At 38.7% G+C, this 26143-nt stretch overlaps 1 protein-coding gene across 4 annotated transcripts in view; it reads right to left on the bottom strand.

Moving 5' to 3' along the window:
• ACACA (acetyl-CoA carboxylase alpha) overlaps positions 1–26143 on the bottom strand; it is a 251831-nt gene that overhangs the window by 61515 nt on the left and 164173 nt on the right. For all 4 annotated transcript variants that reach the window (XM_036753329.1, XM_036753327.1, XM_036753328.1 and 1 more), the window contains one exon: positions 470–739. In XM_036753329.1, coding sequence (XP_036609224.1) covers positions 470–739 — 270 coding nt within the window. The remainder of the gene's footprint in view (positions 1–469; positions 740–26143) is intronic.

Below are 26143 nucleotides of genomic sequence, written 5' to 3'. Positions count from 1 at the left end.
CCAGTTCGGCTTTGAAAGATCTAGGTGACTATTTCTCTAGTCACTGACCATCTATCTGTGAAACAAGACAGCTTTCAGCCAGAACTTCAACATGGTCCATTCATTTCATTTCCATCAGGGTCAGAAGATGCATCACTCCCTGGCCTTCAATGACAGTTCTTTTTAGAGATACCACTATAGAGACTCTTAAATTATTGTACCTTAATTTCTCAAATCTAAATAGTGTCAGGAGTCATTGTGCAAATGTGTAAAGGGGAAACAGATAACTGAAGAACCATGCAAAAAATCCTCAGATTCAAAGAAATCAGTGCTATATATTGCTTTAACCACAGGCCCTTTCTCAACTTGTGGTTTCTAACCGCTATAATTTCAAAATTTCCAAATCATAATAGATAACTTGTCTTATTCTATACATAAATTATCTGTTACTATATTGTGCTTCCTTGGTCCTTAATTTTAGTCTTCTTACCTTGTAAGGATCATCAGGATCCACCCAGGCCACATGGAACATGTGGCGTATTTCCTCTGCCAATCCAATTCTCGCTCCACTGTTAGCTGCCACGTAAATACGAGGGATACCCTCTGCCCTGGCAAGCTCAGAAGCCCTCAGAAATAGCATATCTTCTTGAGGTCCAAAAGACCCAATTCGATAGGTGATGTCATTTCCAATAACAATGATATCTCGTCCGTCGGGGTACTCAGGACTCTTGAGAGTCATTTTCCAAGCTACCATGCCAATCTGCAAAAGCATAAAAGAAATACACAAATAAAAGAATAAACAAATAAGGGCCTTTTGTGTCTCAAGTCTGACATGCTCAAAATTCTACTGTAGAAGGGTGTGGGGAAGTAGAAAGCAAAGGCAGGAAATTTAAGAGAGGATGATTTGGGGAGAGAGAGAAGCCAAAGACTGAATTTGAGGAAATGGAATCTGGGAGAAATAAAGGAAAAGCTGAAGGAGAAGATGGGCTTAAACCAAAGAATAAGGATTCAAGGAAGAGAAAATTAAAGACTCAAACCAGAAGGACATGAGGAGCTGAGAAGAAAGTGAAGGAACTGAGGAAAAAGAAGAGCAGAAGGACTCCAGCTGTAGGAGATGGAGTCAAGAAGTACAAGAAAGAAGACAGAAAAGGTGATGAACTACAGCAGGGATGTCAAAGTCAAATAGAAAGGAGGCCACCCTCTACAGGCACATGTTGACTTAGAAAACCACATAATAATAGTAACTAGGTTCTACTGCATTTTTATTTATTTTGTTCAATATTTCTCAATTACATTTTAGTTAGTCACCCAATGTTTGACAGGTTTAGACTACAGGAGAAGAAAGTAGCTGGTAAAAATATGACAATGGGTTAGTAGGAGAAGAGACACAAGCTGAGTATGACTGTCACAGTGCTCACGAGCAGTCTGACCCAAAATCCTCAAGAGGCCGTTACTAATAAGAATAACAAAGGGCTCAAGATCTCACTTCCAGGAAGTAAGGAAAGTAGCTAATATGTTGCCGTGATCTGCAAAATATACGTTTGTCTTTTTGGATAAACAAATAATCATTAACTATGATCAAAATACAGTCTAGTCTCCTTCCTAGACTTCATTTTCTTCCTTCCCAGAAGTTAAGGGGCTCAAGAAATAATAACTCAATACCTTTCATCTTATCACAAATAACTAACTGTACTTTTTATAAAAAATTAAAAAAAGAAAGGACTCTAAAAACAAAGAAAAAAGATCTGAACTTCATATATAAAATGGGTATTGTATTTCCTGTCTTCTCAATGGTTGGGGGAGGGGATGGAAGGAGGGAGAGAATTTGGAACTGAATTTTTTTTTTAAAGTTGGGAGAGTTTAAAAAAAAAATCTGAAGAGGCAGAGAAGAATCCTGACTTGTCACTGAAAAGAGTCTATGGGACTTACTGTTTAAACACAGGAGAGGTGATTGGTCCATTATATCTGTGTATCCCTAATAAATTTTGTTCAAATTCTTGGTTATATAGTAAATTAGCCAGCATTCATAGGATTTAAAAAAGAGTCCTTCTATAGCGAACCCCATTTCATTGAAGCCAGAAGTAGAAGCAAATCCTAATCCTGAGCATTGTGCTGACATCCAGGTGCTAGATCGCACAGAGTGCTGGAAGTGAAGTCAGGAAGATCTGAATTCAAATCCGGTCTGACACTGTAACAACAAGGTTGCTAGCAGCTGCTATGGGGGTGTAAGACCAATAACACCAGCATACACGAGGGCTCTTAGCACAGGTTCTTTGATCTGCTTTTCTAAGGAAAGCAACTTTAAGGGTTAACAATCTTACTTTAATTAAACATACATATACCATTCACTTAGTTCAGAGAAAAAAGTCAGTGCCCTGAACTTCGGAGAAAACACAAACAGAAATTACAAGCAGAAATTATATAAAAAGAGCAAATAAACACAAATCAACAGACAGGCTTCTAGCTGTCTGACCAAGGCATTACATACATAGTTACCAGAGAGAGAAGCACCACATCTGGGTTTTCAAAGCTGGCGTGGGGGGCGTGGGGTTCCAATGCCTACCCAGAGTCTCATCTGACCAAATCACATGGACATTCTTCCCATGAGTAAGCCCCCAAAGCAAAATGCCAACCTCAGAACACATATACCCTGTTTAGGGTCCTGGGGCTTAGCACCTACTTAGCAAAAGGGTGTGGGAAATATCTTTAATCATTAGCACCACACCATATATATTGTTTCCAATCAATGACTTGATACAAGCAAAGGCAAGACTCAAAGGCATTTGATTAACTTAGTGCTACGAAGCACTCCAAAACAAAAGACATCAAAAAGTCCCACTTTACTTGCCATTACAGACACTTACTGGCTTTGTGACCCTAGGCAAATTACTTCAGAACTGACTGCCTCAGTTTCCCCAGCTGTCAAAAGGGGACAGTGTGTGTGTGTGCGCGCGCACGCGCAAATGTACACTTATATAAAATAGTATAGTATAAATGCTTGTTCTGGTTGATTCCCCTCGACATTCTCACTTGATTACTTCAGGCTGAGACTCCTCTGAGTACCAATCCTACTGATTCATGAGCTACCCATTAGACAATTGGAATTTGATGACCATAAGACATCTCAAACTCATCATATCCAAAACAGAATTCATTATCTTTTCCCCATTGTGATTTCCTGAAATATGAGAGCCATACTTTTTTGCTTAAGTCATGATGTTCAGATAATCTGGTGATTCTTAAGATTATATCTCCCTGATCTATTTTTCAGGTCAGTTATTTTCACTTTCTTTTTTCCCCTCTTAACTTTTTATTTTATTACGTCTCTTCTCAGGGAGCCATTGTTTTCTGTTTGGCCCATTTCAATTTTTCATAAGTGACTTGAATTCACGTGAAAAGTTTGTCACCATGGTTCTTATCTACTGATTCTCCTTCCCATTTTTTTCCTCATCGTTTCACCAACCATTGTACTGTGTAACATTTGACATATTTCCTTAATGTTCCTGTGTAGTCTGTAGAGTAAAATAATTTTTTCCCCTGATGATCTACTTGGACTTACTGTAGATTTATTCTTTTTCTGGGGTCACCTTTTGAGCTCTCTTCAATCCACAGCATTTCTTCATTGGTTCAACATTTCTTCTCCTTTATTCATACCTCTAGCCTCAGTTTCTAGATAGAGACTTTGTGTCTGGGTCAGATTCTGCTCCCTCCTATATTCTTGGATGGTGTGGGCAGGCCCTGCTTGGTGCTAGATGTTGTGGTTAATACCAGACACTCCCCCTCTGTAAAAATTTCTAGGTTTCTTGGCGGCTCTACTTAAGTTTTAACCTTGGTCTCTTCTCCTGTACACAGAGCTGTCTTAGTCTCTTGCTACAACCCTGAAAGGCCCTAAATATATGTTATTGGTTGCTCTGGTAGCAGCTTCTGCAAAATCCCAGGTTCTTTGCTTTCCCAGCCCTTTCTTGTGCTGTGGATTGAGCATGGATTGCTTTAGTACTGGTATGGCTCCATCTCCTATTGTGACTCAAGTTCAGGCTGCCTGGCTCTAGTCTGGCCCCATTCATATCTGGCCTGGCTTGTCTCCACCCTCTGAGCCTCCACAAGTTTCTAGCACTCTTCTGGAATAGACTGGAGTAGCCATTACAGTCATTCCTCTTTGGCTTTCTATATCATTGTCTTTTCTGGCAAATTTTTAGAGCTTTCTTGGGGTGTTTGTGGGCGATGTGTATTCCTATAGGACTGAACATGCCTCCACCTTTCCCTCTTTTCTATTCAGTCTTATATAAACTGGGCCTTATTGCTGTTCAGCAGTCGTTTTGTTGTATTTCGGTCATGTCTGACTCTTCATGACCCCATTTGGGGTTTTCTTGGCAACGAAACTGGAACAGTTAGACATTTCCTTCTTCAGCTCAACTGAGGCAAACAGGGTTAAGTGACTTGACCAGGGTCACAGAGTTAGTGTCTGAAGCTGGATCATAGAAGAGGAGTGTTCCTGGCACTCTGTCCACTGTACTACCTAGCTGCCCAGCAATCCTTTTACTCTTTTCCAATTAACTCTAGCCTACTTTTTACAGCAGGTATTCCAAACTTTTTCACTCTTCAAGCTTTAAATATCTCCCCATTACTGCTAACAGAAGATTTCATCTCCTGATGAACTGAGAAATAGAAAACATCTATTACAATCTCTCTCTTCTCCCCTATTCTACATCTCAAAACCTCTCATCATCATTTCCCCTTTGCTAGTCTTCTCCTTACAAAGTCCAGCTTCTCTAAATAACCTTGATCCTCTCTCATCTGGTATCTGCTGGCAACCTGCTGCTTCAATCACTATCCTCATCTCTAATCTTCAATTTTTGCTTATCTACTGACTTCTTCTCTGACACCAATAAATGTGGCCAGATCTCCACTACCCTTCTAAAACTCATTTAACTCTGCCACCCCCACTTAAAGCTACCATCCCATTCCTCTCTTCTCTTTCACTGACAAACTCAGAAAAAAAGTCAATACTCACTGGCTCCCACTCACTTATCACTGCTTTGTAACCTTGCTCTTGACCTCACCATTCAACTTTTGCAAGGTCAGAATCTCTTCATGTCTGACGCTGATGGCTATTCTCAGCACTCATCTTAATCAATTTTTTCACAGTATATCACACTGTTGTCCAAATTCCTCCTCTACTTCTGTGAAACGGATTTCTCGTGGTTCTCCTTCAACCTGTTTCTTCTCAGTGTCCTTTGCTGAATTATCATCCATGTCTTGTCCTACAAGGTGGGTTCTCCAAGGTTCTCCTAGGTGTTCTTCTTTTTGATAATGATAACAAACATTGATAGAGAACTGTGATATTTACTAAGCATGTTCCACATTACCTAATTTGGTCCTCACAACCACCCTATGAAGTAGGTGCTACTGTCCCCATTTTACAGATGAGGAAACTAAGGACCAGAGAGGTTAAGTACCTTGCCCAGAGTCACACAACTTGTAAGTGTCTGAGGCATGATTCATTATAGCCTCTTTCTTTGAAGCTAACCAGAACCATTAGCTTGTATGGATTCAATTGTCATCTCTGTGCAGATGGTTCCCATACCTGTATGTCCCAAGCTCTACACCTACAACAGTCTGTGGGACATCTCCTATTGATGTCCCACAGGCATCTCAAACTCAACATAGCCAAAACTCATTATCAGTGCCCCTCAGCTTCCCTAAGAAAAGCTAACATCAGCTTGGGCTAATGGCCCTTCTATATTTGGCCTTGATCAATCTGTGCCCAGAATATTGTGTTCAGTGTTGGGCACCACACTTTAGAGAGGGCACTGCTCACAAGACAGATGGTGCACAAAGGAGGGCAACCAGAATGGTCAAGGAGCTCAAGGTTATGCCACTTAAACACTGGCTGAAGGAGCTGGGAATATTTAGCCTGGAGAAAAAAAGGACTTTGGGGGATATTTTACCTATACTCAAGTATCTGAAGGTTTGTCCCATGGAAAAGGCAATAGAATTGTCAAGATCTGCCCTAAGGGACAGTGAGAAACAACACTTACAAGTATCAAAGGGGCAAATTCAGGCTTAATGTAAGAAAAAACTCCCTAACAATCAGTTATCTAAAGGTAGAACGGGTTCAACTGGAGAATGGCTGAATGACTTTTAGTACATAATGTAATGCAATACTATTATGCTGTAAAGAGTGATGAGTATAATTCCATTGAAATAATGGAACTTACATGAGCTGGTGCAAGGTAAAGTAAGGACAACCAAGACAACAATTTATACAATATAAATGGAAACAACAACAAAATAATTCACACTGAAGGCTGCAAAATTATGACACCAAGTTTGGCCCCAAAGAAGAAATAGGAAAAGACACTTCAACTGATGCATAGAAAAATCCTTTGACAAAACACTCATTTATGCTAATAACCCTACAAAGTATAGACACAGAGGGACCATTGTTAGTATCTATCTAAAACCAAAAACAAGCATCATACGCAATGGAGATATACTAGAAACTTTCCTAATAAATACAGGAGAAAAGCAATGATTCTTACTCTTCCTTCTATTATCTAACACATTTCTAAAACTGCTAACAACAGCAATTTGGCAAAAGAAGGAAATTAAAGTCATAAAGACAGGAAAAGAAATAAAACTATCCTAATTTACTGATGACACAGATCACTGAACATCTTAGGCAATCAGCAAAAATATTAATTGAGACAGTCAGCACTGGCAAAGATGCAGCTACAAAACAAATCCTCAAAAATCACATGTATGACAATAACAAAACACAAGAGGCAATAACAGAACGGGAAATCCCATTTTAAATAACTACAAAATGCTTAAAATATTTGGGAATCAAGCTACCAAAGCAAACAAAATACTTCTATATATTCTATTAGAAAGTGCTCTTTAAAGATATAAAGAATATATTCAGTGCCTAATATTCAGTGACCAAGGCTAGGTTGTGTCAATATAATAAAAATTAAATACTACCAAAGTGAATTTACAGCATTAACACTATGCCAAAACAAATTATCAAAGGGAATACATTAGAGTTGATAAAATAATAACAAAATTCATTTGGAAAAATAAAATATGAAGGGAAATAATAAAAAGAAGTAGAGATGAAAGCAAAATAGCACTTTCAGACCTCAAACTATATTATAAAGCAGTAGCCATTAAAATCATTTGTTATTGTTTTAAAAAGAGTGGAAGATCAATAGAGTAGGCTAGCAATGAGAGAATCAGAAACTATGGAACTCAACAACCTAGTGTTTGATAAATCAGAATAAAACAAATTAAGACAGAACTCTCCACTTGACAAGAACTGCTGGGAAAACTAGAAAGCAGTCTGTCAAAAAGTAAGCTTTGAAAGCTTATGCCATATTCCACAATACATTCTAAATGGATGTGGCTTTAATGTTAAAGATCATACCATAAAAAATTAGAAGACCAGCAGATCACATACATTTCAAAGTTATGGATAGAAGATGTATTCTTAGCCAAAGGAAGGGATCAATTACAAAAGATAAAATAGTAGCCTTTGCTTACATGAAACTGAAAAGTTTCTGCACAGACAAAATTAATGCACCTAGGATAACTGAAGCAGTTAAATGGGAAGATCTTCACATTAAATTTCTCTGAGAGGGTTTGGTATTCTAAATATAAAAACAACATATAAGCTCTATGGATATAGACACAGATAAAAACATGGCTATAGATATAGATATAATAAATGAAAGCCACACCTCAACAGCTAAATGATCAAAGGATAAGAACAGTTTTCAAAAGAACCGCCAACTGTTAAGAATCATATGAAAGAATGCTCTAAATCACTAATAATAAGAGAAATGCAAATTAAAACAATCCTGAAGATTGCTCTCACACTCTGAAAACTGGCAATAACAAAAGATGACAATAGATAATGTTGAAGGGCTTGTAGAAAGACAGGCATACTAGTGCACAGTTGGCAGAAGTATGGATCAATACAACTACTATGGACAGCAATTTGGAATTATGGAAATAAAATGACTAAAATGTCAATACCCCTTGATGCAGATTCTACTATTAGGTTTATCCCACAAGGACACTGATAAGAAGAAAACCCCCTTATACACCAAAATATTTATAGCAGCATTTTTGTGATAGCAAAAATATGAAAACATAGATGTCCACTGACTAGGGAATGAGAAGATCTATATGAACTGATACAGAGTGAAGTGAGCAGAGCCAAGTAAACAATATATACAATAACCACAGCAATATAAATGGGGAAAAAAAAACAAAAACATGAGTGCTGCAAAAATGTGAAGAACAAGCATGGCCCTAAAGAAGAGCTAAAGGAAGACATTCCCAACCCTCTCCTTTGCAGAGGTTGAAAGGTCCACAGATGTCATACAATGTACATACTTTAAGCCTTTTTCAATGTATTTATCAGTTTTACTGGAGTTTTTCTTCTTTTTCTTTAAATTATTATTATACTAGATTGTTCACTGAAAGGGAAGAGGTGGAGAGATATTGTGGAAATTTTTGGAGATGTAAGAAAAAAGAAACCAACAAAAACTATTGAAAAAGAAAAAGGACACCACCCTGCTTGTTTGCAGATATGGGCAGGGGTGACATGTGTTGAACATTCCATATGTCAGGCAAATTTTCTGATATTTGATTAGCTTTTTTGGACATTTTTCTTCCTTTTAAAGGGAAACACCATCCTTCTACTCCCTCAGGCTTGAAACCTCAATGTCATCCTCAACTCCTCACTCTTTACCCTGCCCCAACAATCTAAATGCTTGCCAAAGCCTGCTGATTTCACCTTTGCAACACCTCTCAAATACACTCCCTCCTCACTCTGACACTGACACTACAGGCCCTCATTACCATGTGCCTGTTTTACTGCAATAGTCAACTGGCTCGTTGGCCTGCTTCTAGTCTCTCCCCACTCCAATCCCTCCTCCATTTAGCCACCAAAATGATTTCCCTGAAGCATATGTCCCATCATGTCACCTCCCTACTCAATAAATTCCACTGGTTTCATATTGCCTTCAGAAGCAAATAAAAAACTATTGTTTGCCACTCAAAGCCCTTCATAAATTAGCCTCCTCCTACCTTTCCAGTCTTCTTATGCCTGATAACATATTCTTCAATCCACTAACACTGGCCTCCTGGCTGTTACACAAGACACTCCATTTCTCTTGGATCCAGGTATTTTCCTTGGCTATTCCCTGGAACACTCTCTCCTCCACTGAGGCTACTGACTTCTCTGTCTTCCTTTAAGTCCCAACTAAAATCTCATCTTTTACTGGAAGCCTTCCCCGACCCCTCTTAAGTCTAGAGCCTACCCTGTTAATTATTTCCTATTCATCCTGTATGTACCTTGCTTTATGTTTGTTTGCATGTTGTCTTTCCCATTAGACTGAAAATTCTTTGAGGACAGAGATCATCTTTTGCCTCTTTTTTGACAGGTACTTAATAAATGTTGACTGATTTATTGATTATAAGGAATGGCTCTTTGGAAGCGAGAGGAAGAAGGAGTAACTGAGTACCTAGATAGTACCGTGAACAGAGAAATAGATCTGAAGAGAGGAAGAACTAAGTTCAAATCTTTTCTCAGATGCTTAACTGGACCCTTAGAAATCACTTAACCGCTCTAGGCCTCAGTTTCCTCCTCTGTAACTCAGGAATAACAACAGCACCTCTCGCACAGCATTTTTGTGAGAGTCTAATGGGAGAACATATTTAAAGAACTCTGTAAACCTTAAAGTGCTAATAGAAAGGCTATTTAATAAATGTATGTGATTTGAAAACAAAATAGAATAATAAAGATTTCTTTTTTAAGTAGAATGGGCTGCTCCAGGAGGCAGTAGGTTCTCTCTTACTAGAGGTCTTCAATCACAGCTGGATAACCTCACTGCCCCAACAATGTCTCTACTTTGTCCTCGGCCCTCTTCTCTCTCTACTAGTCACCTCATCGGTGCACATGGATTAAATCAGTATTTCAAAGAAGCTGATTCACAGATCTACGCTTTCAGCACCGATCTCTCCACTAAGCTTCAGTCCCATATCACCAAATGCCTAGTAGATATTGCAAAATGGAAGTCCCAGAGACATCTCAGTCAGCATGTCCAAAAGAGAACTCCTCTTTTTGCCCAAACCCTCACACATCTTCCAAACTTTCCCGTCTTTCGAATGGACCTTCACCCTTTCAGTTTTCCAGATTTTCAACCTCAGTATTATTCTCAATTCCTCAATCTGTCATCCCATCTATCCAACCCGTGGCCAAATCTTCCCTCATCTATCTCTACAATATCACTTAATCTACTTTAGTTCAGACTCTCATTACTTCGCACCTAGATTACTGCCACAGTCTAATGGCTGGTTTCCCTGCTTCAAGTGTTTCATTACCCACTGCCGGCAGAGTAATTTTCCTTAAGTTCAGTACACCCAACCAGATCACCTCCCTACTCAAGAAATGCCAACGGCTCCCCATTGCTGCTAGAATAAAACAGGAACTCTTCTGTTTACTTTTTCAAATTCCTATTTTTCTAGCCTCGTTGGACATTATTCCCCCTCTTGTACTCAGATGCAGCCCAACTGAACATCTCTCTGTTCCTCCTACTTGCCAGTCCATCCGTCTCTATGCCTCTGCAATCGCCGTCTCCCATGACTCTAACGCTCTCCTCCCATGACTCTAACGCTCTCCTCCCCTCTGCCTTTTAGAGTACCAATTATCTCTTCCTTAAAGACTGAGCTCAACCACAACATTTATTTACCACCAACTATCATTCTTTGGATGGGCCTCCATCATGGCCTCATCTTTGTTTTCAGTTTTGGAACTCATACTTCATTAAAATCCTCCATACCTTCGGTTCCTCTGACTGGAGGGTGGAGCAAAGAGCTCCTCCAAAAGCCTACACTTAAAAAGGGTTCCTAGACCAGTAATCTACTCATTTCCCACCTGCTTACATTCCTTGGACTGACCTCTATCATGGCCCCTCCCCTTCTCTTCCCCCTACTCCCAACCACTTCCAGCTTCTTTTTGTGTTTTGTCTTCTATCATTAGATTATAAGCTCCTTGAGGGAAAGGCCTGTCTTTCTTTTTCATGTTTTTATTCCCATAACATAGTACAGTGTCTGGCACATGGTAGGTATTTAAAAAATGTTTATTAACTGACATTCTGCATGAAGCCTTTTCTCATTCCCTTATCCCCTCCCACTGCTAGTTCCCTCTCATCCGAGCTACCCTATATTTAATTACTTTGTATTTATTTGTATTTCTTTTCCTTATGTTTCTTCTGTATAGATTTAAATATGTAATTGCTATCTTCACTGTTAGATTTTAAGTTCCTTGAGAGCAAGGATTATTACATCTGTTGTATTTGTGTCCCCAGCACCCAGCACGGTGACTGACATGGTAGGCATTTAATAAATGCTTGTTGACTGACTGAATAATGAACTTATCAGACATGTTATGAGGAAGAATTCTTGTTTAAGTATGGATCAGTCAGATGGCCTCCAAAGTCCCTTCCAGTGATTTCTGATTTCTTGTTTATTCAGAGTTAATCTTCCAAAGGCATGAGATTATATCCAAACAGGACCTCCAAGATTTGCTATACATAGCTGTCATACTCCCTAAGGAATGAAGGGACTATGTTGTGCAGGTTTAATGTGTTAGAGATTTCACACTTTGTATCGTCACAGCTCCTACTATTGGGGCTGCTTTAAAAAGGTGGGAAAACCAAAGCATGGCATGTTAAAGGGTGCATCTTTATCACAGAACTGAGAACTAAACAAACCCATGGCTCCCCAGGACACATCATGTTCTGCAGCCTTCATGAGAAGCCTCTTAGAAAAGGATTCCAGGGCTAAAGATGATTAAAATAGAACAGAGAAGCCACTCACTTCTCATGAAAAATTACCTCCAAACTTTCCAGGATCACCTACACCTTAGCTGTCTGAAGGTGCTTCTCATGAGAGGGACAATGTAACCAATCTAGAGAGATTGGACTAAGCTTGGCTACTCCAGGTATACATGGAAATTCATCTGTACTCTTTCTCGAAGGATTTACAATGACACACATACCCAGAGAGAGTCTCTGTATTGTTGCTTTTCTGCAGCACCATAAAACCAAGGGTGAGGAGATGGGGGGTTGGGGGGGAGAAGAGGAATCATGTTTGCTGCACTGTGGTTTGTTTATGCAAGTCTCTGCACTCTCTTCAGCAATATCTGTTCAGTCATATAGATAAATGATGTTGGCATATAAGGAGTATGGGTGGCATTTCTCCTTCCCCTCTGCCCATCCCACATTCAACCACTCCAGCCCTCTTCTGCTTTAATTCCCTCTTATACAAGGGTGAATGCTTTTTTCCTCCTTTTCTATTCTCTGGTTCCATTTCTTTTTCTTTTCACTCGAACCCCACTGTAACTGCAGTTTTTCATGCCTGCCTGTCTGTTTCCCCCATACCTGGATAAGTAATGCTTTTCATTCTTTTTTCCCCCCTCTCTCCTCTCTCTTAAAAAAAAATACAAAGCCTACCAGATGAGCTCTCCTGGTCCTGCCTAATGGAGCCCAGCAACATCTGCAGCCTTGGTCTCTCGTCTCCAGGCTGCTGCATATCACCTCATTGGGGAGCTGGCCATCAAGAAGCGCCATTAACAGATGTAAATAGCAGCATCCCTGGAAAGCCACATGCATCACCCAGACTCAGCCGGGCCAGTGATCATAAGCTCTGAGTACACATTCCTCAACCCAATTGCACATCCACTGTAATCAGACTGGTTGAAGCCTTCCACACAGCTATTTGTGATTCTCAACATTAAGAAACAGATAAAAAAACCCCTCAGATAAATATGAGCTATTTAATATATCATACCTTTGGCCAAATACAAATCAAAATGCATATAATACAGAGAAAAAATCCAATCACCTTCTGAAATAAGGTATTATGGTATCTGTTCATTAAAGACAAAGAAAAGAAAGAGAAAGATATCACTTAAAGAATAGTGCAAAGCAATTCCAAACATCAGGATGATTATAAAATGTGCCCCCAGCCAATCCCCCACAAAGGGCTGAATAATGCGTTATCTATATCGGGGCAATAGTTCATTTGCCCCCTTATGAGCTTCCCTACCTCTGAAAGAGAGAGGGAGAGAGGGAGGAAAGGAGGGAGGTGGAGAGAGAGAAACGGTTTGCTTTTTATAACTTCCTTTTTAATCTCTTTGCTGTTATAGAGCTTGGATTCTACCAATTCCAATGATACTTGAATTTTAACTATACATCTGCAACAGTAATAGAAACCCAAACTGGAAGAAACCATTCCTACATCAGGTTACTGTCTGGGTTGCTCACCCTCCTGTAACATGTACACCACATTCAGATTTTGGGATAGAGCACAGGCCAAACATATAATCTTTATTTTCAAATACAGTATCTGCCCTAAAACTATCTCTTTTCCCATACTGTGGAAATGGGATGAACAACCTAGAAACAAACCCTGAAGTCCCTTTTATCTCTTCTCCCAAAACATAAAACAAACCCTAAACTGCCAGCTCTGATTTCTTTCCTTCAAATCCAAACCACTCCTACCTAGATCACTAGAGTTGAAAGGATCTCTTAATTAAAACTAAGTTAAATTAAAACACCTTATTTTCCTTCCTTTTTTCTCACTTTCTAATGGATTCAGTGTGACTACACACACAGTACCTTCCTTACTCCTCCCTTCACACTGTGCTCCACTGTGGCTCATTCACTACTTTCCATGATGCCTTTCTGACGTATGTGGAGTAAGAGAGGGCATCTACCATTATCATATGAACATCACGGTTAAAGGACATCCTAGGGGCAGGTGCTACAAACAGCAGAAGTGGAAACCGAAAAACTATGCTGGGTATTCCTATTCTTAATGGAGCCTTAATTCTAAGAGAGCATTCAACCTGATAAACAAATAGGTAGAATACAACATATGAGATCTTCACTTTGACTGAAAGGCCAAGATAGCACAAAATAAACTGAGAAAGAAGGGAGCTAAACAGATGAGAACAAACGTCCTCCAGGTGATGTTGGTGCCCAGGATGAATTAAAAGAATCTTTGTAAATGTGTCCTGTTAAACTCTCCACGTGTACTATATATTCCCCCTCCCCACTTTATTTCTCCTGTAGTGTTTCATTAGAGTTTGTTGTTGTTGAGTCATTTTTCAGTCATATCTAAGTGACCCTATTTGAGGCTCTCTTGGCAAAGGTACTGGAATGATTTGCCCTTTCCTTCTCTCACTCATTTTACAGACGAGGAAACCAAGGCAAACAGGGGTTAAGTGGTCACAAAGCTATTAAGTGTTTGAAGTCAGATTTGAACTCACAAAGACAAGTCTTTCTGACTCAGCACTCTATCCACTAGGCCACCTAGATACCCACTGTAAAACCCCTTCAAACTACAAAATGCTATGAGAAATAGGTAAGGAAGAATGACAAGCCAAGGAAATCTCTAAGTGCAGAGGGTCTAGGGTTTAAGGGAACCCCAAAAGGTCAGAGCACCTTGAAACCTGCACTATGGCCAACTAAGCAGAGAAGGGGGATTGTTGATGATTGGTGGGAAATAGTGGTACTAGAGAAGTCAAGAGTTCTGTTGCAAAATCAAAAATGCTTTTCACCACTGCATTCCCATGTGATCATCATCACTCTGCCTACACCCTAAGAACTACCAAAAGGAAGAGAGTAAGAAAATCCAGCTGCAGAGGTAAGCTATCCTCAGCGAAAAGAATATAATTTTGAATATACATAGAGAAGCTCTTTAAAATCAATCAATAAGTATTTAAGTGACCACTATGTGCTGAGCACATAGGAGTCAACAACTTATATTCTACCTGAGGAAGAAACATGTATACTCGTAAGCTATAAAGACTATGAATGAAATAGATACAGGGTAGTTTGGAGAGGGAACATCTTGGAAGGGGGAGGGGAGTGGAAGGTAGGACTACAATCAGGACAGACTTCATAAAGAAGGTGCCATTTGAGATGAGTCTTAAAGAACATAAAGCGTTCTAAGAGGCAGAGGTGAGGGGGGAATACATTCCAGAAATTGGAGACAGCCATTCTAAAGGTATGGAGGTGGGGTTTAAAGGGTCATGTGTAAGGAACAGCAAGACCACCAGTATGGCCAGACCTTAAAAGTATGGAAAGGAGTATCATATATAATGAAACTGGAAAGTTAGGTTAAGTCTAGGCCATGAAAGAAGGGTTTAAATGCCTGACAGAGGAATTTAGCTACTGGAATTTCAACAGTTTACCCTGTTATCATTTACACTTAACTGTCTATCATCTAAATTTAAAAGGCAGTACGGTATGAAGCAAAAACAAACAAACCTGGCATTAGGAATGACCACCTCTAACATATACTGGTTGTATGACCCTGAGCAAATTACTGAGACTCAGTTTTCTGATCTCTAAACCGTAGGTACTACTTTTACTACCTACCTCTTAGAGTAATGTGTGAGGCACAAATGGAAATGTATGTCAAGCACTTTTAAACCTTAAAGTACCACATAAATATCAACTATTATCAATATTAAAGTGAAAAATTATTTTGACACAAAATTATGAAAAAAATGAGCCCAGAAAATTGAAAATCTTTTTCCAATCTTTGCCTCTGCGCTAAGGAGAGGGAAAGGAAATGCCAGGAGAATAAATTTCTGTTCTCCCTTGAACTTGTTCTCTTGGTCTAGTCCAACATGTTATAATTGTCAACTCATATTAAATACAACAAAATCAGGCACTCATCTTCTCTTTACCCTTCTCTTCATGCCCAACTTTCTCATCTTGGTGAGTGAACACCACCAAAATTTAACTAACTCCCTTGAAAGTTAACCCTGCATGTAAACCCAAGCACATAAAGATTGCCTCTTCACTGCGGACCTAAACACTAAATCACATCCTTTCTTCTCAGGAAAGCTTTCCTTGATGACTCTGGCTAAAGTGATACTTTGATGGATCTATGACCTCATAGATGTGGGTATTTCCTCCAATAATGCAGTTTGCAACTCATTCAACCATGCCCACTTGTTCATGGTTTCCCATAAAATCTTCCACGAGGAGAGTACATCCAACATTCCAGGAGCTTTCTTCTTGCTCAATTGACACTGCATGAATATCAATAGCCATAGACTATCAGTTAACCCTCACACTCTCACTATGTGAGGAGCCCTTCTTTATTTTCTAGAATTTTTTTTTTACATCCCTCTGATGGGATCCTTTATGCTGCTTCTTATGTGCAAGTCTGCATTGGTAATATGTTCCAGATGATTCATACCCATCGTGTGTTAAACTTTAATTCTTTAGAGATTATAAAACAAACCTAACAGACACAGAAGAATAGTAAAAAAAGATGGGCATTTGTTTCAGACAGAAGCCTGGGTTCATTAATCTCTTCTCTTTTGTAACTAAATCCTTGAAGAGGACATTATAATCAGTGCCTCTACTTTTTTTCCTCTCCACCTTTTAAATCTCTGTAGTCTGGCTTTTAACCTCATCAGTTAATTGAAACTGGTTTCTCCAAAGTTACCAATGATCTCTTAATGCCAAATCTAAGGCCTTTCCTTAATCACTGCCTTCTTAACCTCTCTGAAGGCTCTCACACCCTCTTCCAGATACTTTCTTCTCTCTGAGTTTCCATGACAATTCTCTATCCTGGTTTACCTACTACCTATCCTAGCATACCTTCTAAGTCTCCTTTTGCTGGATCTTCATCCAGGATATGTCCTAGGGCTCTACAGTCTTCTCCCTCTATACCATCTTTTGGTGGTACCATAAGCTCCCATGGACTCAATAATTGCTGCTAGATATGCTGATGATTCTCAAATTTATCCAGTCCGGACCTATCCTCCAATCTCGTATCTCCAAATTGATGTCTCATAGACATCTTAAACTTAGTATGTCATTAGCTTTCCTCCCAAGCCCTCCCCTCTTCCTAACTTCCCTGTTATTGGTGGAGAATACAATCATGCTCCTAGTCATAAGGTTTACAACCTAGTTGCCATCCTGAATACCTCACTCTTATCCTCCATAATTAATCCAGCTGTGAAAGTCTGTCAACTTTATCTTTATAACATCTCTCATATACACCCATTTCTCTACTCTGACACTGCCACCACCCTAGTGCAGGCCCTTATCACTCCATACCAGGACTGATGTAAGAGCCTGATAGTTGGTCTTCCTGCCTCAAGTCTCTCCTCTTTCAGCCTTCTTCACTCAGCTGTCAGAGTAACTTTCCAAAATTGAAGGTCTGACCATGTCATGCTCTGCCTCCCACACTCAATAAACTCCAACAGCTCGCTATCACCTCCAGGATCAAATATAAAATCTTCTAGCATTCAAAGCCCTTTGTAACTAAGCCCCTCTCCTACATTTCCACTCCTTACTTACACCTTACTCTGTACAAGTACTCTATAATCCAGTGACTATAACTAAGCTTACTTACTATCTCTCAAACAAGAAATTCCATCTCCTAACTTCCATGAATTTTCACTGGCTGTCCCTCATGCCTAGAATTCTCTGCCTCTTAACTTCTGTCTCCTACTCTCTCTGGCTTATTTCAAGTTCCAGCTAAAATCTAACCTTCTACAGGAAGCCTTTCAGTCTTCTAATGCTAGTGCCTTCATTCTATTATTATCAGTTTATCACATATATATCTTATTAGTACAGAGTTATTGATAAGTTTTCTCCCCAATTAGATTGAGTCCCTTAAAAGCTGGGAGTTGGGGTGTTTGTTTTTATTTTGTCTATCCAGTGTCGAGCACAGTGCCCAGTATATAACAGGTACTTAATAAAAGCCATATGACTGATGGACTCAGGAACAAAAAGATGGAAGATTAGTCATTTTCTCCAAAACCAATTAACTCTTGAAACCTCCAGAAAGAGATATTATGCATCAGATGTAAAGCAATTACAGATGAATCAACAAGACAAAAAAGAAAACTCTGATAAGGTTAAATCTATAGGAATTAACACCTGAAAACTCTAATCCTTAAAGTATTCCCTCAGTAGCCCTTCCTGTCAGTCTTTGCTGGCCCCCAAGGCTGGGTGTAGGGCTGTCCCAACCACCTCCCCACAAGAGACTCTGTCACAGTGCCTATAACTATTCCAGCCCTGCTGCCACCCTACAAAAAGCAGCAGAAACAAATTCAACCCAGTTGGAGAAAGAATGGAAGAGTCAAGGGAGGAATAGAGGTATGGGGATAGGAATGGGGGAATGGGGAGAAGAAGGGAAGGAGAGAGGGAAGGGGGGGATTGTGTATATAGTTCCAGGCCTGAAAGGAGGCTGAAATCCAGGTAGGACCAACCTTGTTGCCCCAAAGGCTGTTCACAGTAGGGACCCAGGCCAGGTAATCCTAGATCCTAAAACAAGGGAGGAAGCTGGAGGAAATGTGTAGCCCACATCATGTATACTCATCAACCAAGGGAGAAAAGTTAGAAAGTAAAAGACAGGGCCACTAGATGGCACCAGGCCTGAAGTCAGGAGACCTGAGTTCAAATTGGGCCTCAGAGACACAACAGCTATGACCCTGGGCAAGCCACTTAACCCTGTTTGTCTCAGCAAGCTACCCTAGTATCTTTTCTTTTCTTTTTCTAAATATATTTATTTTTAGCTTTCAATGTTCACTTCTGTAAGATTTTGAGTTCTAAATTTTCTCCCCCTCCCAAAGATGGCATGCACTCTGATATAGGATACACATACACAGTCATGTTCAACATATTTTCACATTAGTAATGATGTAAAGAAGAATTAGAACTAGCGAAAGAAACCAAGAGAAAGAAAAAACAAAAAAAGAGAGCAAATAGTATGCTTCGATCTGCATTCAGACTACATAGTTCTTTCTCTGGATGTGGCCAGCATTTTCCATCATAAGTCTTTTGGAGTTGTCTTAGAGCCTTGCACTGCTCAGAAGAGCTGAGTCTATCAAAGTTATTCTTCACACAATGTTGCCATTACTGTGTCCAATGTTCTCCTGGTTCTGCTCACTTCATTCAGCATCAGTTCATGTAAATCTTTCCAGGTTTTTCTGAGGTCTGCCTGCTCATTATTTCTAATGGAACAACAGTATTCTATTCATATACCATAACTTGTACAGCCATTCCCCAATTGACGGGCATCCCCTCAATTTCCAATTCTTTGCCACCACAAAAACAGCTGCTATAAGTATTTTTGTACATGTGGGTGCTTTTCCCATTTTTATGATCTCTTTGGGACATAGACCTAGAAGTGGTACTTCTGGGTCAAAGGATATGCACAGTTTTATAGCCCTTTGGGCATAGTTTCAAATTGCTCTCCAGAATGGCTGGATCAGTTTACAACTACACCAACAATGCATCAGTGTTCTAATTTTCCCACATTTTCTCCAACATTTATCATTTTCCTTTTTTGTCATGTTAGCCAATCTGATAGGTGTGATGTGGTACCTCAGAGTTATTTTGATTTGCATTTCTCTAATCAATAGTGATTTGGAGCATTTTTTTCATATGACTATAGATAGCTTTCATTTCTTCATCTGAAAACTGTTCCAATATCTTTTTGAAGAAACCCCACAAATGGGATCACCAAGAGTCAGACACAACTGCACAACAACAAAAATGACCCAGAGTTGGGGGAGGGGAGGACTGCAAAGGAAAATAAAATTTAAAGTTGTAAAAAGCCAAATAGGAAGCACAAACAAATAAACCAACAAGGATAATCCCCAAACTAGAAGGAAAGATAAATATTAAATCCTGAAAGAGATGACAAAACTATCTTAACAGATAATAAAAAAGAAAGTGAACCAATGTCTGATGTAATATGTGGGCTCACAAAAGTCTGGAACAACAAAAAAAATTCAGAATGGTTCAAAAGGGAAGTATGTTAGGAAACAATGTAGGTCAAAATTTCATTTTCAATGAAGAACTTCAAAATTCAATTAAAGGTTAGGAAAAGATAAGAATCCACAATGGAGGGCTTCTCCAAAGTACTAAAAGGGAAATAAATAGATATGGAATGCAAAAATACTGAAGCAGACGAAAATCGGGTAGAAGAGAAGCAAGACGCAATAATGTTAAAGAACACATGATGTTTACACAAACCAAAGAGACTGATCCTGAAGATAGGATACACAGAGGCAACTTTGATCAAAGGTCTCCCTGAAGAACGTGCCAAATTAAAAGGCCCAAACGCTATAATGTAGTAAATAATCCACGAAAATTGCCCAGAGCTTTGGAATATAGATAATTAATGAAGAAAATCCCGATTGCCTCCGGGAAAAAATTCTTAAGCTTCAAATTCCAAGCTATATAGTGAATAAATTTAACAATTTCAATGAAAATATAAAGGGGGGAAAATGTAGTCCATAATTTCTCAAAGGAAAGGCAATCTATTCTCTTCTTCCTTTTCAACCCTGGGCCCAGCTCATTGTCCATGTGTAGTATCTCTATAAGCTATACTTACTGTTATGATACCTCTATGGGCTGTCCAACCAACTGAATATTACAACCAACACCAGGGAGCAGCAAACTATGATGGCCCACAGGCCAAATCTTACTTGCTACCTGTTTTTTTGTATGGCCTGTGAGCTAACTAAGAATGGCTTATAAAAACCCAACAGTTTACAAAAATGGCCCACAGTCTATAATCTGCTGTCCCCGGGTCTAGGCAAAAGACATTCTTTAACCATTTTGTTTTTCCTATGTTAATAGTCAGGCCAAATTCTTTTGAGAAGTTATGGATCTTGTTTAAGAAGTTCTGCAATGGAAATGGGAGACTTTAAGTATGGAATACTGCATCTGTTGTCAGTCAAAATGTTGAGTTGGTTTTGCTTAATTTTTTCTTTTTCTCTTAAAATCTTTGACATAAAGGAAGATATGTCAGAAACAGGTTATATTCAGAGATGAATGTGACATAAAAACAAAAAGAATCACCAAAATAACCTTTAAAAAAAAAGGAAAAAGTGGCTCAGCCATATACTATAAGTTCTCTGTCATTTACAGATAGGAAAATCTGGAAGGACTTCACCATCTATGAGGAAAAGCCCTTTTTTCGTTTGGACTCTTATCTGGACATCCTCAATGACTGTGCCAAGACTTTTAGTGAGCATCTATCTGCCTGTTTTATTCCTTGTCTTATACTAATGATTGGAGGATTGAAGAAAACCATCACTGTCACTATTTGTTGTTGTTCAGTCATTTCAGTCATATCCAACTCTTTGTGACTCCATTTGGGGTTTTCTTGGCAGAGATACTAAAGTGGGTTGCCATTTCCTTCTCCAGTTCATATTACAGATGAGGAAACTGTGGCCAAGTAGGTTAAGTGACTTGCCCAGGGTCACACAGCTAGTATGTTTCTTAGGCTGGATTTGAACTCAGGACTTCCTGACTAGGCCTGACACTCTACTCACTTTGTTACCTAACTGCCCCACTGTTAACTATACCTCTCAAATAATCCTTCATGATTCTGGCATATGTATGGGGAGACCACGAAGAAGCATCTAAAAGGTGGTGTTTTGTAATACATCAAACTAGATGCTTTTTTGTTTAATAATCAATGAATATTAAATAAAGCACAGTAGGATCCGGTACTCTCTAAACCTTTCCATTACTCTGGTAACTGAAAAGATGTCTACTGTAGAATCTCATACGATACTACAAATCTCTCCCTCCTCTGAACTCCTATAGAAATTATTGCCTGAATAATCCATTAGATCATAGAATTAGAGTTAAGAGCAACCTTAGAGATTATCTAGTACAATCGCCTCACTTTACAGATAAGGATACTGAGGTCTAGAGGGTGATTTTCTTGTCTAAGGTCAAACAAGTAGTAAGTAGCAGAATCAGGATTTGAACCAATGTCCTGATAACAAATCAGGGCTCTTTCTACTACTACATCATGTTCATTTGCAATTAATTGTGTACAGCCATGGAGCACTCTGTTTGAAGGCTGAGCCAAAGATGCAAGCTCAAGAAAAAACAGATTCAAAATGCTGTCCAGTTAAGTTCCTTTGACTCCAAACCCAATGGTCTTGAGCATTTTTACTGGCTTTCTCCCATGCCTAAAATGCTCTCCCTCCTTATCTTTTCCTCCTTCAATTCCCAGGTAAAACCCCACCTTCTACAGGAAGGCTTTTCCAATCCTCCTTAATTGAAACGCCTCTCCTCTGTTATTTCCAATTTAAACAATTACAGCTTATGTGTGTATACAGTTTGTCTTCATGTTGCTCTTTGACTGTGAGTTCCTTGAGAGCACAGACTGTCTTTTGCCTTTCTTTGCAACCCCAGAGCTTAATATAATTCCTGGCACATCATAGGCTCTTACTACATATTTGTTGCCTGACTGGTCTTTTAGTTACATTACAAGTGAGTCTGATTCTTAAGCTCTACTACTTTTGACCTTTTCATCATGACCTTGAGCAAGCTATTTTATCTCTTTGGGCCTCAGTTTCCTGACCTGTAGAATAAAGTGACTGGACTAAATGATCTCTTCTACTGTTATCTTCAACTGTTAATTAAACCTTTTACTGCCACTTAACTTTTCACATATTTACATCTTATGCCTCATTATACCCTCTACAATGCTCTGGCAGCACTATATCAGGTACATGGTAGTTACTAAATAAATATTCCTTAATTTGAGGAAGTGACAGCAAGTTATAATCTGCAATTCTATTATTGTCCTTCTAAGCAAGAAACTTAAGAACAAATGAGTGTCTGTAGTACCTTACTCAGGACATCTACTCTACTGACAAATTCGGCCCTATTTTCCTTTGTGGCAACTTCAATCATCCCTGTTCTTTTCAGTCTCGATAAGCAGACCCCAACCCTCACCATGGTTCTCTTATTTCTACTGAAATCAGGGGCTGGCATTACAGTCATAATTTGTCTCAGAGTCAAGGAATGCCATCAGTTTTAAGTTATCTAGTTGGTCACAAATAAGAACCACCATCATCAAGGTGGGTTTACACTTAAAACTTTCCCTAGCACAAGAACAGGGAAGGCACAGTAGCAAAGAGCCACTGCACTTGACTAAATTCAGACAAATATGATAAACTGTCAAAAGACTATAAGGTATCTTTTCAGAAAAAACTGGCTAAAGTGGTTATTAACAACCAAGAAAAAGAGACTGTCAAAGTCTCTCTCTAAACATGAAATTCCAGCTTTAGGTCAATTTCAAGATATGTGGCACTCTAGTTTTTCTAGATATTTTTAATTTTATTTTTATTATTTATTATTATTTTATTTATTTTTATTTAGCAGCAAAAATCAGCTTTACACAAACTAAGATGAGTGAGAAAATATCCATTAAGAATTAACTTATGAATATTTACACTAAAGACAAAAACTATTCAAACTAGCTGTCTTGGGATGGTTTGTTCTAACCAACACATCTTTTTTTTAAAAAAAATGCTTTATTATTGATGCAGGTGGAGTATAAATACTTGTATATGCTATTTTATAAAATATTAATCAGCCTACCTGAAAAAACAAAAGCAACTTCATGCTTCAGTGTTATTCTGGTCTGTTGGCTAAATACATATTTATACTTTTAAAGTCAATATTGGTACAACAGGCAATAACAGCGCCTACCAACTAAATATATATTTAGGGCTGTAGCACATATATTAAAAACATGCACTAAAAACTGATAACTCCTCTTTATCTAGAGCCCTTCACCTTGAAGGGGAATAGCACTTACTAATTCAGTTGCGTGAATGAATATGTGTACTGACAGGCATATGAGGTGCCATGGTGTTCACCACTTTCCTACTTTTCCTTGAGTCCTAGGCAAGAATATGTGATACCAACAGCTGCACAGAGTAATGGAACCCTCAATGAAAGAGGGGCTTTCAATGTTGGAAACATCCACTGGTGCCCTTCAGTTTAGTACTGGTTTAGCCATGTCCTGCTTGGTGTGTTTAAAATATCCTTTATCAATCTCAATTAATCAATTCACAAAATGGAATTTTATTCAGGAAATAATTCTGAATCCAAAATACTTTCTACGTGATGCTGGAAATCAAGTTGAAAAGAGCAGCCCCTGTCTTTTTAGACTTTTCTTTTTTTAAAGGTCCCAACATTCTGTAAAAATAGTTCAAAATATTTCTTCTAAAAATGGTTTTAAGGATTGGGTCATTACTGCAGAATACTCTAGTTGTCTTTCTAAAGTTAGGGAATAGTGAGAAACCTCAGGTAAGCTACTATGGATAGATAGGTCCATCGATATCATGTAAATAAAGGAAATTTTGTAACCAAAAATATGTAGCCACTATTAAAGTATACATGGAAGTACCAATGGGTCAATATAAGGCATCACCGAGGCACAAGCGGTCTTAAATGTCATAATGAACAATTCTAGGCCATCCCTTGGAAAGTTTAGTTCTGTCACAAATTACACTCTATGAATCTTCTACCTGTTCTACCAGTAGGCCAACATTTGTATGCAATTGAAATCTGGTTAAAAGGAGTATCAAAGTCATTCTGAAAAGGGAAAATCAAAAAAGGGCTGCCTGGATGGTGTTTATGCCTTACTGATGATGGAGGTAAAGAGAATGGGAACCCAGAGATTACAACAGTTTTTCAGTCTTTTTTATAGCCTCAACTGACCACTGAACCCTCTCCTAAGCTCCTGGACTTCTGCCAAATTTGCTGTACCCTAGAAATAGCTCTGGTGACAATAATGAGTAATGCATTCAATATATTCAATAACTGCAGGTATGATTCCAAAGGGAACTCTTAGTCAATCAAAGTCTTTTAAAAAACGCTTTTAAAATATTTGTTTTCTACTTCTCTTAAATAATGAAACACTAAAAATATGAGATTTTACAAGTTTAGGTTCATCTACCTAAAATAATTACCTAAAAGTAAAAGGAAGTAAAGGTCAGAATGCCATGCGGCATGATCAAGAAAACAACCCTCCCTTTTCATCTAATACAGGTTTTCAGAAAGGAAACATTCCACTGGCCATAATGTGATCCCCGGAACAAACATGATCAAATGCGGGAGGAGGGGAAAAAGGAGGAGAAAGGAAGCAGGAGAGAACAGTCTTATTTAACTGTTTTTATGTGGATAAAATGATTTGTGCCACAGTATTTCCATAAGAAGTGGGACCATTATTTTCCTGTAGAAACACATTTGGTTTGAAAAGTATCACTGGACAGGACGTGAAAATCAAACTGAATGAATTATTCACAACCTCCGATCAGAGGTGATCATTATTTCTGATGCTCCAAACAGTGATTAGGATTCTGCACCGAGATGTCATTTTCTCACTGAGTAACACCAGCAATACAGAATGGCATTATCTATCTATCCTTATGTGTATTTTTTTTCCCAGGAGGATCTTGACTTAATGTTGCCGTAACAGATACTAAAAACATGATAATTTTAACATTCATTTTGTTAGTGCCCATAAATGTCATTAATCTGACATACAATGTCAACACTAATCATGACCCAAAATTAACACTGAAATTGACATCAACATTAATTGGTCTTTTGATGTGAACAGTAATGTGAAACTGCTCACCCCCAAAGCAGCTATTATCAATGCCAAATAATCTACTCAACTTAAAGTGAAAAATGGAAATTAAGGGAAAACCAGGGGAAATCAGGGGAGCAAACCAGCATTCTGCTCCTTCAGGGAGGCATAGGATGTAAAAAGCTTGCCACAACTATGGCAATGCTGTGGAAAGCAGAAAGGGAACCCTTTTGCTATTTATTGTTCCCCATCTTCTATCTCTCTTGCTCAGAAGACAGCTAAAAGAAGATTCTCATAATACTCCAGGATCTGGCATCTGAATTACAGCTCAGGCTGGAACTCAGAAGGTAGGGCCTATGTGACTATTTGCCAGGTGGAAAGTTTGAAAATATGGTTGTGGTCTTTTTACAGTCACCAATAGCTAGGTAGTTTCTAAACTTACTAACACTTTTACACACACACACACACACACACACACACACACACACACACACACCCCAATTTAATTGACCTTTTTTTCCCTTTTGACATCTTGTATGGAATGTTAAGTCAGATTTTAATTAGATGCCAGCAAGAAAATAATTACTATACAATTTTAAGTCAACGTCTGTTTGTGACATTAGCATCTCATTATATAATGAAAAATATGCTTTCATATAATCCTGCAAACATATTACTTAAATCCATCCTAACA

The sequence above is a fragment of the Trichosurus vulpecula genome, chromosome 4 (genome assembly GCF_011100635.1).
Source record: "Trichosurus vulpecula isolate mTriVul1 chromosome 4, mTriVul1.pri, whole genome shotgun sequence".
NCBI lineage: Eukaryota > Metazoa > Chordata > Mammalia > Diprotodontia > Phalangeridae > Trichosurus > Trichosurus vulpecula.
Note: the sequence above shows the minus strand (reverse complement) of the source record. Positions and strands in the feature narration are given on the sequence as shown.